Raw genomic sequence first — 16,730 nt, forward strand, 5'->3', positions numbered from 1 at the left:
TAAGTAGGAAACTAAATCCCCAGGAGAAAAATTACTCCATAGTAGAGAAAGAGTGTCTCGCAATAAAGTGGGCTGTAGAGACGCTCAAATACTACCTGTTGGGGAGAAAATTCCGGTTGGTCACAGATCATGCACCCCTTACCTGGATGTGTCAAAACAGGGAAAAGAATGCTAGAGTGACCAGGTGGTTCCTAAGCCTACAACCCTTTAAATTTTCTGTGGAACACAGGTCAGGGCACAAACATGGCAATGCTGACGGGTTGTCAAGGATGCACTCCCTAATATCCATGGTCGCTCATCCCTCGAGGTCTGAGCTGGGGGGGAGGATATGTGACAGAAACCAGGGGATGGTAATAAATTCCGTATATAGGGCTCCCAGGATACTAGACAGTTTCTATCCTGTTTGGCCTGGGAGTGCAGCCTTATAATACATACACTCCATCCCACAGTTTGGCAAGCGCTGGAACTGAGGGATGAGAGATCCAGACCAGAGTTTGTCTGCTGCCTGATTTCTGTCACCTGTCATGCTAATTAGGAATCAGGTATGAAAGACTGATTTCCTGTTTGCTCTGGTCTCCCCACAAGAGCCAGGAGGCTGGAAGGCTGCTGAACTACAGAGGGGAGAAGCCTCTTCCCCAAACAGGTTCAATCTTTCTGTTCATTTGTGTAAGACTGCAAAAGTACCGTGTTTTGATGTTGGAAGTGGAAAAGCCACTTCCAACCCTGAGTCAGGGATATCTAAGTTAAGTTATCGCTCAGGTGAGCAGCTTTTGTTTTGATCTGTTTTCTGTTGTATGCACTGTGGCAGTCTCAGTGCCTGGGACTGAATAAACCAGGCATAGCCTGTTTAAAGGAACAGTACGTGACGCCTCATCATTTAACCTACCCTAAAAGACCGTGTTCTAAACAGTCCCGGACAAACGACGGAGCCCCGGAGTAAGCCGTTTGTCACACTACCATAAACTAAACGCTGTGTCAAAATTTGATACTTATCCTATGCCCAGGGTTGATGAACTGGTAGAGAGACTGGGCAAAGCCCGATATCTCACGACCCTAGACTTAACAAAAGGGTTCTGGCAGGTTCCCCTCACAGAAACGGCAAAAGAAAAGACAGCCTTCTCAACCCCAGACGGCCTCTTTCAGTATAGGGTGCTGCCTTTTGGCTTACATGGTGCTCCCGCCACATTCCAAAGAATGATAGATAAAATTTTAAAGCCACATGCTCGGTATGCCGCCGCCTACCTAGATGATGTGGTAATCCATAGTGAAGATTGGCAATCCCACCTTCCAAAGGTCCAAGCTGTGCTTGACGCAGTTCGGTCTGCTGGACTATCTGCTAACCCCGCTAAATGCACTATTGGTCTGGAGGAAGTCAAGTATCTGTAGTATTCTATTGGCAGAGGTTTACTCAAACCCCAAACACTCAAAGTAGAGGTGAAACAAAATTGGCCAAGGCCAGTTACAAAAAAACAAGTAAGGACCTTTTTGGGATTAATTGGCTACTATAGAAGATTTATTCCCAATTTTGCAACTAAGGCAACCCCACTAACCAACCTCACAAAAGCAAGAGGGCCGCTAATGGTGAAGTGGTCCCCCGAAACCGAACAGGCCTTTAGAAGCCTGAAAGAAGCCCTCTGTGCCACACCTGACTTCTCTAAAGAGTTTTTAGTCCAAACCGACGCATCTGAGGTAGGGCTGGGGGCGGTACTCTCCCAGGAGTCTCAAGGTGAGGAGCACCCCATCCTTTATTTAAGTAGAAAACTAAATACCCAGGAGAAAAATTACTCCATAGTCGAAAAAGAGTGTCTCGCAATAAAGTGGGCTGTAGAGACGCTCAAATACTATCTGCTGGGGAGAAAATTCCGGTTGGTCACAGATCATGCACCCCTCACCTGGATGTGTCAAAACAGAGAGAAGAATTCTAGAGTGACCAGGTGCTTCCTAAGCCTACAACCATTTAAATTTTCTATAGAGCACAGGTCAGGGCACAAACATGGCAATGCTAATAGGTTGTCAAGGATGCACTCCCTAATATCCATGGTCGCTCATCCCTCGAGGTCTGAGCTGGGGGGGAGGATATGTGACAGAAACCAGGGGATGGTAATAAATTCCATATATAAGGCTCCCAGGATACTGAACAGTTTCTATCCTGTTTAGGCTGGAAAGTGCAGCCTCAGAATGCATGCACTCCATCCCACAGTTTGGCAAGTGCTGGAACTGAGGGGTGAGGGATCCAGACCAGAGTTTGTCTGCTGCCTGATTTCTGTCACCTGTCCTGCTAGATGGAAATCAGGTATGTAAGGCTTAATTTCCTGGTTCCTCTCCCCTCTCCCCAAGAGTCTGGAGGCAGGAAGGCTTCTGGAAGCAGAGAGGGGAAAAGCCTCACCCCAAACAGGTTAAATCATTTTGTACCTTTATCAAATTGCAAAGTTCCTTATTTTTGTTTGTTGGAAGCGGATAAGCCGCCCCAATCCCAGTCAGGGAAAACCTCAGTTACGTTATTGCTCAGGTGAGTAGGGTTTTGTTTTGCTTGTGTTTTCTTTTGTATGCACTGTGGCAGTCTCAGTGCCTGGGACTGAATAAACCAGGCAGTAGCCTGTTTAAAGGAACAGCACGTTACGCCTCGTCATTTAACCTACCCTAAAAGACCGTGTTCTAACAGTCCTGGACAGACGGCGGAGCCCCGGAGTAAGCCGTTTGTCACAACATATATATATATATATCTATATAGATATATATAATATATATATATCTATATAGATATATATATATATATGTATATATATATATCTATATATATCTATATAGATATATATATAAAGCAGAAAATAGCCGTGTTTGTACAGTTGCTATAGTGCAGAATAAATGAGCTCTTCAGTATTAGGTGATACTTTTTTTATTGGACTAACAATTTATGTCATAGGACAAGCTATATATATATATATATATATATATATATATATATACATATATATATATATATATGTATATATATATATATATCTTTATCTCTATCTCTATCTATATATATCTCTCTAGTTCTGTCATGAATCGGCGCCTCTGAAGCTGATCGATGAGAGATGCTTGATCCAAATAAACCATGAATGGGGGTGTGAGCAGGTTGGGGTCCTTTGGAGATAGGGGGTCCTTGGCCCTCTCTGTTTCTGAGATACAGGCAGAATACTTGTCTAGCGGACACCATATGACCACCAGGGTCAGCCTTGCTACGGAGGCCAATCGAAAGGAGACGATGTTGCAACTTTCTGTTGCTAACCCAACAGACATTTCTTTTGGTGTCACACACCAGCACAACAAAAACTACAAATATCTCGAGTAGCAGGGGAGCCCCCCCGGAGATGCAGGGACAGCGGATCAGCTCCCAAGTTCGGCTACATAATATATATATATTTTAGAACAATGGGGACTGCTGCTTTAACACTTTCACTTGGTGTCTATTTGTTACTAAACGCCCCAATTATTATTAAACTAGCTATTTCTTTGAAATTAAACGATACTATTAATTTACCCTGGGTAATCAGTCTGAAATGAATTCTGAGCGAGAAAAACTAAAATCAGCTTCAACCACCCATAGATCTCATTCGTTTCTCTTTTGGGCTGTAATTCTGCCCACTAGTGCGGAGTAAGATCGTTTCACAAACAAAAACACATTAGTGGCCCTGAATTAAAGTGCGGGAACAAATAATTACAAAAAATATATGTAGCGGTCATGTAAAATGGCTACAGTCATCTCTCCTGCTGACAGTAAGGCCTGGTAAGTTGTGGGCATGCCAGCAGTAATTATGGAGGTTTGCCCTCACACCCTGGTGAGGGCCCTATGTATGGATGGGAGTGGTCACAGGCTCTGACTCCATGGTTAGTGATGTCAGAGGTGTGTCAGCTTCCAGAGTGTACATAAGGCACAGCACTGTGTCTAAGAGTTAGTTCTGCCAGAGTTCTGAGAAGAGTTATGTTATAGTAGCTGAATAGGAAGACTGTGTCCAGGGACCTGGCACAGAGTAAAGACATCCCGGCTGGGATAGGGAATCCCTATTTAAGGAGAATTACACCTTGTAAAGGGAAGTGCTGTAACAATGGAGGGCTAATACACCCCATTGTGGAGGGCAGCATGGCCCACAGTCCAATAAAGATGCTCTTAATTACAAACCCTCTCGTGTACATGTGTGGAATGATTGTACAGAGAGGAGCACCACAGAGGAGTTCCTCGCCAGGACCATCCCCAAGTGACCGAAGGGACCCTGATGAGGTGGAGGCGCTGCACTGGACTTAGGTAGGACTCAAGCCACTACCTCAGCTGCCTGTCTGGACGGGTCCTCCCCATACACCATCATGCGGGAGACTCAGGAGTCCTGTAGCCAACAGGTGCACCACCAGACACTATCACACTGTAATGGGGACCGGTTAGACCACAGGGGCCAATGTGAGATTGGGTGGGTCAGGCCGGTTCACAAAAACCGTTACATTTGGAGGCGCTGCTGAGATGCCAGACCTGTCAACAGGACAGGCTTTTAGCTAGGTCACTTGGAAACAGGGAGAGTGTCTGCTGCCACTCTGTGCTGCGTTGGGACGGACCTAGGGGTGGTCAGGGGCTGACAGGGTATTGTCAGTTCGCAGGGACGACATAGGGGCCTGAAAGGAGTGAGGGGTTTGGAGTCGGGCTATAGCTGACCGAGTCACTTTGAGGTAGTGCTAGTTGGTAGGACGCCAGAAGGGATAGCCTGTTAACGTGGTCAGGAATCCTGGAGAGGGTCTGCGCTAGGCTGACCAAGAGAGGTAGACGCCCCAAGTACTGCATGGCAGAGCCAGATTACTCTAGCCCATTCCAGACACTTACCATAGGGAGCACAGACTGGGAGGAAGGAGTCACAGCAGACACTGAGAGAGTGAGCCTAGCCTGAGGTAGTGCAACATGAGTCCAGCCTAGATCAGGTACACATGTGGTGGTGCATCTGAGCAAATCTTTATTGTACTGGTATGGTGGCTGCCCCACAGAGCGGAGCCCCATGTACGATAATTGGTACGAGAGCGTGACAACCCAAGGAATGGAGGATCCGCGTGGTGCGGAGAGCCCAAAATGGCGACCAGAGGCTGATGGGGAAGGCACCCGTGGCGTGCGCCCCACTGAAGAGCAAACTGTCGCTGAGCTGTCTCTAACTAATCTGCTCTGGAGTGGAGCGAAGGCTGTGGCTGCCCCGTTTTTGTCCTGTCTGGGACACCGAGGTGCCACCCTTGAGGAGTGTGAGGACATTGTGATAACTGGGGTGGAACCCCGTGAGGAAAGAAATCAAACTGACATTGCAGACTCAAAAGCTACCCAAAATGGCGGCTCCCGCTTGCTAGGGAGACCGCGTGGGCCAGTCGCAGAGAAATTGGATGATTCAGGACTTGCAAAAAGCTGGCCGGGAATGGCGCGAACAGCAGAGCCCCGCCCTGATGGGGGGCATGGCGCGAAATCTATGGCTGCGCCTTCATGGACAGTGACTCACTCGGCCCCTGTGCTGAGTCAACCGCTTAGTCTATGGGACCCTCCCCTGATTTCAACCAGGGGGAGTGACTTTCAACTATGGCCTGTGGGAATGCACCCACTGGGCCCAGGGACTGATATCCAGACGGCGCCACTACAAGAAGTAGTTCCGGCCGCGGAGGTAGCGTGCAAAAAGGAGGGATATTTTGCACGCAAGGCGGCTGCCAGGAGAAGGCGGGAACTAGCCGCGGGAAAAGAACCTCACCCTGATGGGGAAACTGGCGCGAAAACGCAGACCGCGCCCACCAGGACTGAGAAAGGCGCGGCCTTAATTAAGGGGCATGCTATTCCCCTGTGGGACCCGCCCATAATTGCAACCCCTGGGGGCGGGTTCCAGCTATGCCAGCGGAGGGAGGAGCCGAAGCAGGAAGTGGCTGGCCCAGCAACTTCTACCAGTCAGTTGCGAGGAACCACTGACCTGGAGAGACCCATACAGAAAGTGGACCCTATTAAGAGAATGGCCTGCTCCTCCACTGTGGGCACTATGGTCTCCACCCAGCCCTACTCGGTACCCGGCGGGGTACTGGTAGTCAGGGTGGCCAACACCGAGACGGTGGTCGGGCTCTGCCTTCAATGTGGGCTGCCCGGAGGCACTGTTAATACAGCGGCACGTTGCCCACAATGCGGGACATTATACTTGTGGCCAATGCCGACGTTCATTCCGATCCAACCTGCTGACCCCCCGGGGGATATGGCTAGGCGCTCAGCCGAGTCCCCTGGTGCACTGTGGATCAGTCGTGCAAGTCCCGGAGAAAGGGGACTGGAGTCGATTAAATCGGCTGGCTCAGCAGCAACTGAGACGGTCGGGTCACCCCCCGACCGAACTGGAAAGAGACTATCGCCCCGATCGGTGACCCCTAAGTCGGGGAAGGGAGACTACTCGGATGAGGATCTCCGTGAGCTAGCGGAGGTGAAATCAAGGCCCAGGAAAGAACCGGGGAGGACGACACCCCGTGGCGTGAGTAGCAGCCTGGAAAGCAGGCCGTCCCCCGCAGATCGGCGAGCCGAGAGACGGAGTCCCTCCGCCCCAGGATATGGCGGCGACGGGCGAGAGACGCCTACACCCCTGCGGAATGGTAAGAGAAGGCCACTTACTTACCTTGCTCCGGTAGATGGTGTAGCGGAAACAAGGCCGTGCCAGGCCCAAGACGCACGTGCGGAGAAGACACCACTTCCGGTGGAGACGACGGCGGAGCTTCCGGATGTCGTCATCGAGGAAGAGATCCCGCATGGGGGTCCAACCCAAGATGGCGGCGCTTCCGGTTCCGGAGAGGACATCACTTACGGTGGCGACGGCGGAACAGGCGGGAAGGATGCAGCGACGCTTCGGCGATCGGGTGAAGGTCCCCGATCCCCTCAAGGGCCCAAGAGCTGGATGGGCGAACCACAGACTGAGGAGGGTGAGCTATCCTCCTTGGATCAATCCATGGACAGCCGGGAACGGGTCGTAGCCCCGTGGCACCCACTCGCATGCCCTTACGCCCAACCCCATGCCCTAGGTAAAACCCCTGCCCCCATCACCTGTTCCACGGGGTCCCCGCCTAGCCTAGAACTTGTGGACGTACCTTTGGGGGGGGAGGAGAGACGGACTGGGGAAAGACAGCGCAGTTGCGCTACAGAGGGCATTTCTCGGGGTGGGGGAGAATTGGGTAAGGCCGCGGAAGGCCGGTGGTTGCCTCCAGCGACCAACAAAACAGAGAACAAGGCCCTGGGATCATCACGGTGGTCCGTACCACGGTCGGCACGGACATCGGGGGTATTTTCGTGGGGGGATGTGGAAGAGAGTGACTCAGGGGATTCACACCGCTTCAAAGAACACCGTTGGTGGGCCCCACTTTTTGAAGGCTATGTAGCCTGGATGGACTGTACGCGGTTTCTCATCCGTAGGGAGGAGGTAGTAGATTTTTGGTGGGCCAAAGGAGAATTCACCCCTGAGCAAAGAGATAGGGAATTGCAGGACCGGTGGATTAAGATTGAGCACAGGGAGATAGAGCCCATGGGCCCTGACACACTGTCAGACCCTGTGGATCCTGACGAACCCCTGTCATGGGTGCTACCTGGGAGGGCAGGTAGGGCTGACCTGACTAGGATCAGTAGAGCGGAACGGGCAATAATGGCTCGATATAAGTCTTCCCACGGGTTGGAGTACCCTTATGTCCCTGAACCCCTCATGGAGGAGATAGAAGAAAACAGAGAAAGGTGGCTTAGGGAAACCATTGAGATGTATCTGGTCAGCAAGGGGAGTGAAGTTACTGGAAGGAGGGCAGAGGACAGAATAGATCACCTGATGCGAGTGTGGAGTATAGGGAGGAACATACATAAACACAGGGTGACCTATAGGCCCGAGAGGGGACTGCCTAGGCATTATCATGTCACGGTCCTGGACATGGGTGGTAGAGAGGTTAGAAAACCTGACCCGAGTCACTACTATTAGGGGGTACTGAGGCATTACGCGGGCTCGTGGCTGCTGGTCGGGGCGGGCTTGGCGAGATGTCACTGTGGTCATTTTTCTGTTATATTGTGCAATCTGTGTGATGTTAACAATTATGTTTTGTGTTACAGTGCTTCCTGGAGGAAGGTATGCAAATTTAGGTCCCAGCGAGATCGATGGGATTCACCAGGGGGAGAATGTAGCGGTCATGTAAAATGGCTACAGTCATCTCTCCTGCTGACAGTAAGGCCTGGTAAGTTGTGGGCATGCCAGCAGTAATTATGGAGGTTTGCCCGCACACCCTGGTGAGGTGCCCTATGTATGGATGGGAGTGGTCACAGGCTCTGACTCCATGGTTAGTGATGTCAGAGGTGTGTCAGCTTCCAGAGTGTACATAAGGCACAGCACTGTGTCTAAGAGTTAGTTCTGCCAGAGTTCTGAGAAGAGTTATGTTATAGTAGCTAAATAGGAAGACTGTGTCCAGGGACCTGGCACAGAGTAAAGACATCCCGGCTGGGATAGGGAATCCCTATTTAAGGAGAATTACACCTTGTAAAGGGAAGTGCTGTAACAATGGAGGGCTAATACACCCCATTGTGGAGGGCAGCATGGCCCACAGTCCAATAAAGATGCTCTTAATTACAAACCCTCTCGTGTACATGTGTGGAATGATTGTACAGAGAGGAGCACCACAGAGGAGTTCCTCGCCAGGACCATCCCCAAGTGACCGAAGGGACCCTGATGAGGTGGAGGCGCTGCACTGGACTTAGGTAGGACTCAAGCCACTACCTCAGCTGCCTGTCTGGACGGGTCCTCCCCATACACCATCATGCGGGAGACTCAGGAGTCCTGTAGCCAACAGGTGCACCACCAGACACTATCACACTGTAATGGGGACCGGTTAGACCACAGGGGCCAATGTGAGATTGGGTGGGTCAGGCCGGTTCACAAAAACCGTTACATATATATATACATTTTTGGACTGTGGCAAATGGATATTTTATGCAGATCTGCGAGTCGGTAACGATAACTCCACATCAGGAGGGTTATTTGCTAAATTTATCGAAAATAAATCCCTCTGCTTTCAATGCGGTTCCGTGTCTTTGGGAAATACAGTGCCCTGTGCCATCATAAGGTACCGTTCGGCTCTGGAAGACCCCACAGAGTCCATTCAAGTCAATGGGCTTGAAAAGTGTCTTATTGCAGAAGACTGTATATTAGAACCTGGCCCAAAATGTTGTCATGATCCACAGGGGGGGGGGGGGGGGGAAGGGAGCGGTATTCTCAGGAACACACCCAAAAAATAAAAAATATACACAATAATGGTGCAGTATGATAAAGCAATAGGGGAATGGGTGAATCTTGGCTCTAATGCAATTCCTACTTACAACAGGTAAGATATAAGCAGGCAGTGGTCTGACTCTGTCAGAGGGATGTAGGTTTAGGATAAACGCAGAGAGGGGAATTTGATAGTAGATAGCTTCATGCAGGATACTTTCAAGGTATGTCAGCTCAGATTCACGCAGAATAACATAGGAAAGAGAAACGGACCATAGTATAGATCACAAAGTACAGATTTATCCAATCATAACAGGGTGCACAAACGTACTTACAATAAGTACTTGAAAGATATTCACGTAGCAGTATCGTGAGACAGTAGAGGGCTTTTTTAGCGATGATAAGCTGGCTGGCTGGATGTCTTCCCTTAACTTCCACCTCCCCGTCGCGGTATGGCGTCTGACGTAACTTCCAGCAACACGGGTGATGACATCCGGTAGGGAGCAGGGAAGATGAGTCTCAGCCGATCGCTTGTGTAGACAGCAGGCACCTCACACGTCTTCACGTTCAGCAGGGCTATAGTGGACTAAAGGCTTGGCTCAACGCGTTTCGCTGTTCTCAAACAGCTTCCTCAGGAGCAGATTCTTCTCCTGAGGAAGCTGTTTGAGAACAGCGAAACGCGTTGAGCCAAGCCTTTAGTCCACTATAGCCCTGCTGAACGTGAAGACGTGGGAGGTGCCTGCTGTCTACACAAGCGATCGGCTGAGACTCATCTTCCCTGCTCCCTACCGGATGTCATCACCCGTGTTGCCGGAAGTGACGTCAGACGCCATACCGCGACGGGGAGGTGAAAGTTAAGGGAAGACATCCAGCCAGCCAGCTTATCATCGCTAAAAAAGCCCTCTACTGTCTCACGATACTGCTACGTGAATATCTTTCAAGTACTTATTGTAAGTACGTTTGTGCACCCTGTTATGATTGGATAAATCTGTACTTTGTGATCTATACTATGGTCCGTTTCTCTTTCCTATGTTATTCTGCGTGAATCTGAGCTGACATACCTTGAAAGTATCCTGCATGAAGCTATCTACTATCAAATTCCCCTCTCTGCGTTTATCCTAAACCTACATCCCTCTGACAGAGTCAGACCACTGCCTGCTTATATCTTACCTGTTGTAAGTAGGAATTGCATTAGAGCCAAGATTCACCCATTCCCCTATTGCTTTATCATACTGCACCATTATTGTGAATATTTTTTATTTTTTGGGTGTGTTCCTGAGAATACCGCTCCCTTCCCCCCCCCTGTGGATCAAGACTTCTTCTGTAAGGAATCTGTACATATTCCTTGGAAGGTGGAGAAGTGTGTTTTTCTGGGATACACACCATTCTTAAGTATTGCATTTTTTTTATTGCACTTAAATACATTAAGGTGTCTATTAGCGCCGGTACAAGTCATTTGGTTGCACCAAAATGTTGTCAAACAACTCAGAATGAATGGCAGCGGGGACCCACTGACATACTTAATCTTGACAGTGCCGGGAGTCTGGCGGCACCAGAGTGACACTGGGCCGTCTGCCTTTTTGCCTCACATGGTCCTTCCTGAAATGGTCCCATCACCCCCACTGGATGCCAGAAACAGATAGAGCTCCACTTCTGGTTTGATTGGGCTGGTCGCTTCTGGTGTACTAGTGACCAGGTGACCAGGTGCATCATAAACACACTGTAAGGGTTAATCATACTTAAGGTCTAGGGGGGGAGGGGGGATTGTCTATAAAGGGACCCAATTAAAACTTTTTGCAATGAAATTGACACTTAAAGATGAATCCTAAAGATGCCTCTAAGCATCAGCTTGTGTTTTGGGGCAGGGGTACTAGAACGTGGCACTGACTGACATATTGTAATTAGATGTATGAACTATTGGGTTATTTTTTTGTATATTATTTCCATCAAAAACGAAGGACTTGCGTCAAATTCAAGAGACCTGTTTAACTAGTTTCTAACATTTGGCGCAAACACACGGGCAATTTGCTTCAAACCCCCACAACTGGAACAGTCTACCGGAGACTCCCACAGCCGCCACCAGTCTAAGTTCTTTCAAAACTAAAGCTGTCTCACATTTTCACCTGGTCTGTAACTGTTACATACGCCTATAACATGTATTATCTTTAACTGTGCACGCAATGTCTTGTATATAATGTATTCCCTGCTCACTCATTGTAACTATGTATTTGTAAGCATGTAGTTGCCCAGGACATACTTGAAAACGAGAGGTAACTCTCAATGTATTACTTTGGGTAAAACATTTTTATAAATAAATAAATTTTCTTCTTCATGCTATGTGTCGAGTTACTCTTTTGAGAACCTTCTATACATAGCATTTAAAAATAAAAAATAAAACAGTACATGCATATAAATATACATGTGTAGAATCCTCTACTGATTCCGTTTTGCATATGGGTTGCCCAATCACCCTTTAAAAAGGGGAAATGAATGTTCTACTTATTAAAAGACACCCACGCCTCAAAATATTGAATGACTAATCCCTAATTAGACAAGCGTACGTTTTACAGAATAAAAGTTGACCTAAAAGCAAAAAGAGCTCCCATCGTGCACATCAGATGTGTAGCGTTTGTACATCTTGAGGGACCAGCAACGCCTTGCTTTGCAGTGAGGGGACGTGCTGACCCTCCTAGCACTCGAGAGGCCAAGCAAATGTGAAATGTGCCCATCATTACGGCTGAAACTTACTCAATCGTTGTTTGATCCAGCACTCCAGTTACCGGGATCCCATAGAACTGTTGCATTGTTGCGACCGCCGACTGCATCGCTTTCCCGGAATGTAAAGCTGATATCCTGATGTCGTACGGAAGCAAATAGCCATACGTTTTTAACCAGCTCTGAAAAAGAGGAGACATGGCGGGCGTTTTTGTTTTTTTTAAATTTCCTACAATGAGGTACAATTTTGAAACCACATTTACATTGTGTTTGCAGACATGGATGATATTACCAGCCATGCAGTATGTCAACCGAACGGCTTTCTTTTACAAGTGTTACTATTTATATTATCTATTGCTATTGTCAGTGGTTGACAAATCACCAAAAAATCTACTCGCCGAACAAATAAATCTACTCGCCACCTAGTACCATACGTGTGCTGCTTGGGCCAATAGGAGCTCGCCACGATGTTAAATCCAGTCGCCCGGGGCGTGCAAATGTATAGGTTTGTCGAACACTGGCTATTGTTGCTAGTCAAGGGAAACTGATAACTAACGGGCGCTTGCATGAAGTGCCTGTACGGTTGGCGAAACGCGTTAACTCCCCATCCAAGATAATGGGAGTTAACGTGAGAACAGGTGCGAAAACCTCAACCGGCTCTTGATGCGTGTGCCCCTAAAGGCTTCGAACACACATCCATTCAGGGCTTATAACACGGGTGCGCAACCTTCCTGCGCTGCGCCCCCCTGCCTGCTCTCCCCCCAGTGTCGCCCCCCCCCCCCTTTACCTCTAATGCAGCGTCAAATGATACAGCAGGGTCATGTGACGACACGTGACCCGTGGCGTCGTTTGACACGTCTCCATGGCAACGGGCGTCATTTGAAGCCGCGGTGCCATGGAGACACGTGAATTGAAGCCAGGTAAGCCAGCCGCTCCCCCCCAGTTTGCGCACCCCTGTCATAACATGATGTTACCAAAAATAGGAGGTTAACCTGTATCCTAAAAGCTAATTATATGCAATAACAGCCATACTACATATTATTAGCATATGCCTAATGCTACATTTTTGTAGCATAACGGGTTTTGTTTTTTTTTTGTAAAAGCCCGAGGTGTATGTGCTCAGGCCTGTGCGCAGTGACACAATGTGTAGCATGTGTGCTCAGGCCTGTGCGCAGTGACACAATGTGTAGCATGTGTGCTCAGGCCTGTGCGCAGTGACACAATGTGTAGCATGTGTGCTCAGGCCTGTGCGCAGTGACACAATGTGTAGCATGTGTGCTCAGGCTTGTGCGCAGTGACACAATGTGTAGCATGTGTGCTCAGGCCTGTGCGCAGTGACACAATGTGTAGCATGTGTGCTCAGGGGCAAATACTTATAGGCTCTGCGGTCACAAGGCCAGCGAGAGTCCGGTGCTACTTGGTGCTACCAGTGCTCAAATGACTTCAGCCGAATGGCTCTACAATAGCACCTCAAAGGGATGTCTGGCGGGATTTTGCAGTGTCCGGTTTTTGTGCTCTGGTCTGGGATTTTTTTCTGGAGGAGGTCGTCCTCATTTGGCGGTTTTGGTTTCTGGCAACCTCCTATTAAAGGCAGCACTTCCTTCAGGAAGTTGCCGCATGAGGTTCCGGTTTCTACTGCAGTCCCAGCCATGTTACTCTATCTCCTGTCTGTGGATTCCCTGTTGCTGACCTCTCTGCCTGTGACCCCGACTCTGCACCTCTGCTGCCTGCCTTGATGTCTGCCTGTGACTCCGACTCTGCACCTCTGCTGCCTGCCTTGATGTCTGCCTGTGACTCCGACTCTGCACCTCTGCCGCCTGCCTTGACGTCTGCCTGTGACCCTGACTCTGCACCTCTGCCTTGATGTCTGCCTGTGATCCCGACTCTGCACCTCTGCCACGACGTCTGCCTGTGACCCCAAATCTGCACCTCTGCCGCCTGACTTGACATCTGCCTGTGACCCTAACTCTGCACCTCTGTCGCCTGCCTTAACATCTGCCTGTGACCCCAAATCTGCACCTCTGCCGCCTGACATGACATCTGCTTGTTACCAAGACTCTGCACCTCTGCCGCCTGCCTTGATCCTCTGTCTGCGACCTGACTACATTAACTCTAACAAGTCTCTGGTTGGTTAATTAAGTAATAATCCCCGAAGAACAGGGCATTACTGGCCAATAATGCCCTGGCTGGAAGAGTTGAAGGCCCGAGGCGATCATTACTATTATAGGCTAAATGTAGATTTTTTTCATAAATAATAGACACTTTTGTATAGTTAAATAGATTTTTTTATTAAAATAAAATGGTAAATACATGAAACCACCTCTATATACACTTACACTGCAGATATCTATATCACACACTGCCGCCCCTCTGTGTACACACACACACAAACACACACACACACACACCAGCTCAACACACACACACCAGCTCAACACACACACACCAGCTCAACACACACACACACACACACACACACACACACACACACACACACACACACACACACACACACACAGCACCTCCCCTACACTCACAACACAGCACATCTACACACACACAACACAGCACCTCTACACACACAACACAGCACCTCTACGCGCGCGCGCACACACACACACACACACACACACACACACACACACACACACACACACACACACACACACACACACACACACACACACACACACACACACAACACAGCACCTCTACACACACAACACAGCAGCTCTACACACACAACACAGCACAGCACCTCTACACACACCCCATCTCTACACACACAACATACACACACAACACTGCACCTCTATACACAGCACCTCTACACACAACACAGCACCTCTACACACACACAAACTGCTGCTACACACACATGCTACACCCAAAAACACTGCTGCTGACACTGACACACACACACTGGAGCTCTATACACACACACACACACACACACACACACACACACACACACAGCACCTTTACACAGATATACAACAGCACAGCACACACACGCTGCTACTGGAACACACACAAACTGCAGTCAGCCACTTACTTATTTGCTTTGCAGACTCCCCCTCCCCCCCCCAATTCAACTGAATCTGCTCAGAAAATCTCAGTCAGCTCGGGAGGGGGAGGAGTCAACCCGTGGCTGACACATCCTGACCAGTCCCCTGCCCTGTCTCAGAGCTGTTACTTCAATCAGACGAATCCCCTGCCCTGTCTCAGCTGTTCTGAAAGCTGATTGGCTGGAAATAAACACATTGAAAACTACACATTCTGCTGCTTAAATTCCGGGCATTACTGATTGGATAATGCCCGGAATTTTAACCAATCAGAGAGCAGGGATTTCAATAATGCCCTGAATTTTACTGTTTTAGCCTGTAATTAAGTAATAATCCCCTCAGAACAGGGCATTACTGGCCAATAATGCCCTGGCTGGAAGAGTTGAAGGCCCGAGGCGAAGCTGAGGGACATTAACCCAGCCAGGGCATTATTGGCCAGTAATGCCCTGTTCCAAGGGGATTATTACTATTATAGGCGAAATGTAGGCTTATTTCATAACTAATAGACACCTTTGTATAGTTAAATAGATTTTTTTATTAAAATAAAATGGTAAATACATGAAACCACCTCTATATACACTTACACTGCAGATATCTATATTCACACACTGCTGCCCCCTCTGTGTACACACATAACACAGCATCTCTACACACAACACAGCATCTCTACACACAACACAGCAGCTCTACACACAACACAGCAGCTCTACACACACACACACACACACACACACACACACACACACACACACACACACACACACACACACACCTGCTACACACACACACACACACATACACAAAACAGCACACCACACACAACACAGTGCCTACACACACACACACACACACACACACACACACACACACACACACACACACACACACACACGAGCTCTAGACACACAACACAGCACCTCCTCTACACTCACTACGCAGCACCTCTACACACACAGCAGCTCTACACACACACACAAACTCTGCTGCTACACACACGCTACACCCATAAACACTGCTACTGACACACACACACACACACTGGAGCTCTATACACACACACAGTAGCTCTATACACACACATCAGCTCTACACTCACACAAACTGCTGCTACACATACAACAGCACAACACACACACACACTGCAGCCACAATAAAAAATGCAGCCACTTAATAAACTTTGCACTCTCACCCCCAGCTCTACACACAACACAGCACAACACAACACAGCACCTCTACACCCCCCCCCCCACACATACACAACAAACTTCTTTGCAGTCTCTTCCCCCCCCCCCCCAATTCAACTGAATCTGCTCAGAAAATCTCAGTCTGCTCCGGAGGGGGAGGAGTCAAACCGTGGCTGATACTTCCTGACCAATTCCCTGCCATGTCTCAGAGCTTTTACTTAATTCAAACCAATCCCCTGCCCTGTCTCAGCTGTTCTGAAAGCTGATTGGCTGGAAATAAACAGATTGGAAAATGCATTTTGCAAGCTGCTGAAATTCAGGACATTACTGATTGGATAATGCCCGGAATTTTAACCAATCAGAGAGCAGGGATTTCAATAATGCCCGGAATTTTACTGCTTTAGCCTATAATACTGTATATATCCCCTACCTTAGCTCTGCTGGTCTGCTTCCTGATCTGAGAAAGACATCCCCAATTAGTGATTGCAGGGAGCAGCCTGAGAACCTTATAAGAG

At 48.7% G+C, this 16,730-nt stretch overlaps 1 protein-coding gene across 1 annotated transcript in view; it reads right to left on the minus strand.

The window, feature by feature from the left end:
* The window catches only part of MMP24 (matrix metallopeptidase 24), a 107,157-nt gene that overhangs the window by 44,771 nt on the left and 45,656 nt on the right, over positions 1 to 16,730 (minus strand). The window contains exon 2 of the mRNA XM_075571774.1: positions 12,000 to 12,148. Within this exon, the coding sequence (XP_075427889.1) occupies positions 12,000 to 12,148 (149 nt within the window). The remainder of the gene's footprint in view (positions 1 to 11,999; positions 12,149 to 16,730) is intronic.

Source organism: Ascaphus truei, chromosome 15 (genome assembly GCF_040206685.1).
Source record: "Ascaphus truei isolate aAscTru1 chromosome 15, aAscTru1.hap1, whole genome shotgun sequence".
In the NCBI taxonomy this organism is placed as follows: Eukaryota; Metazoa; Chordata; class Amphibia; order Anura; family Ascaphidae; genus Ascaphus; species Ascaphus truei.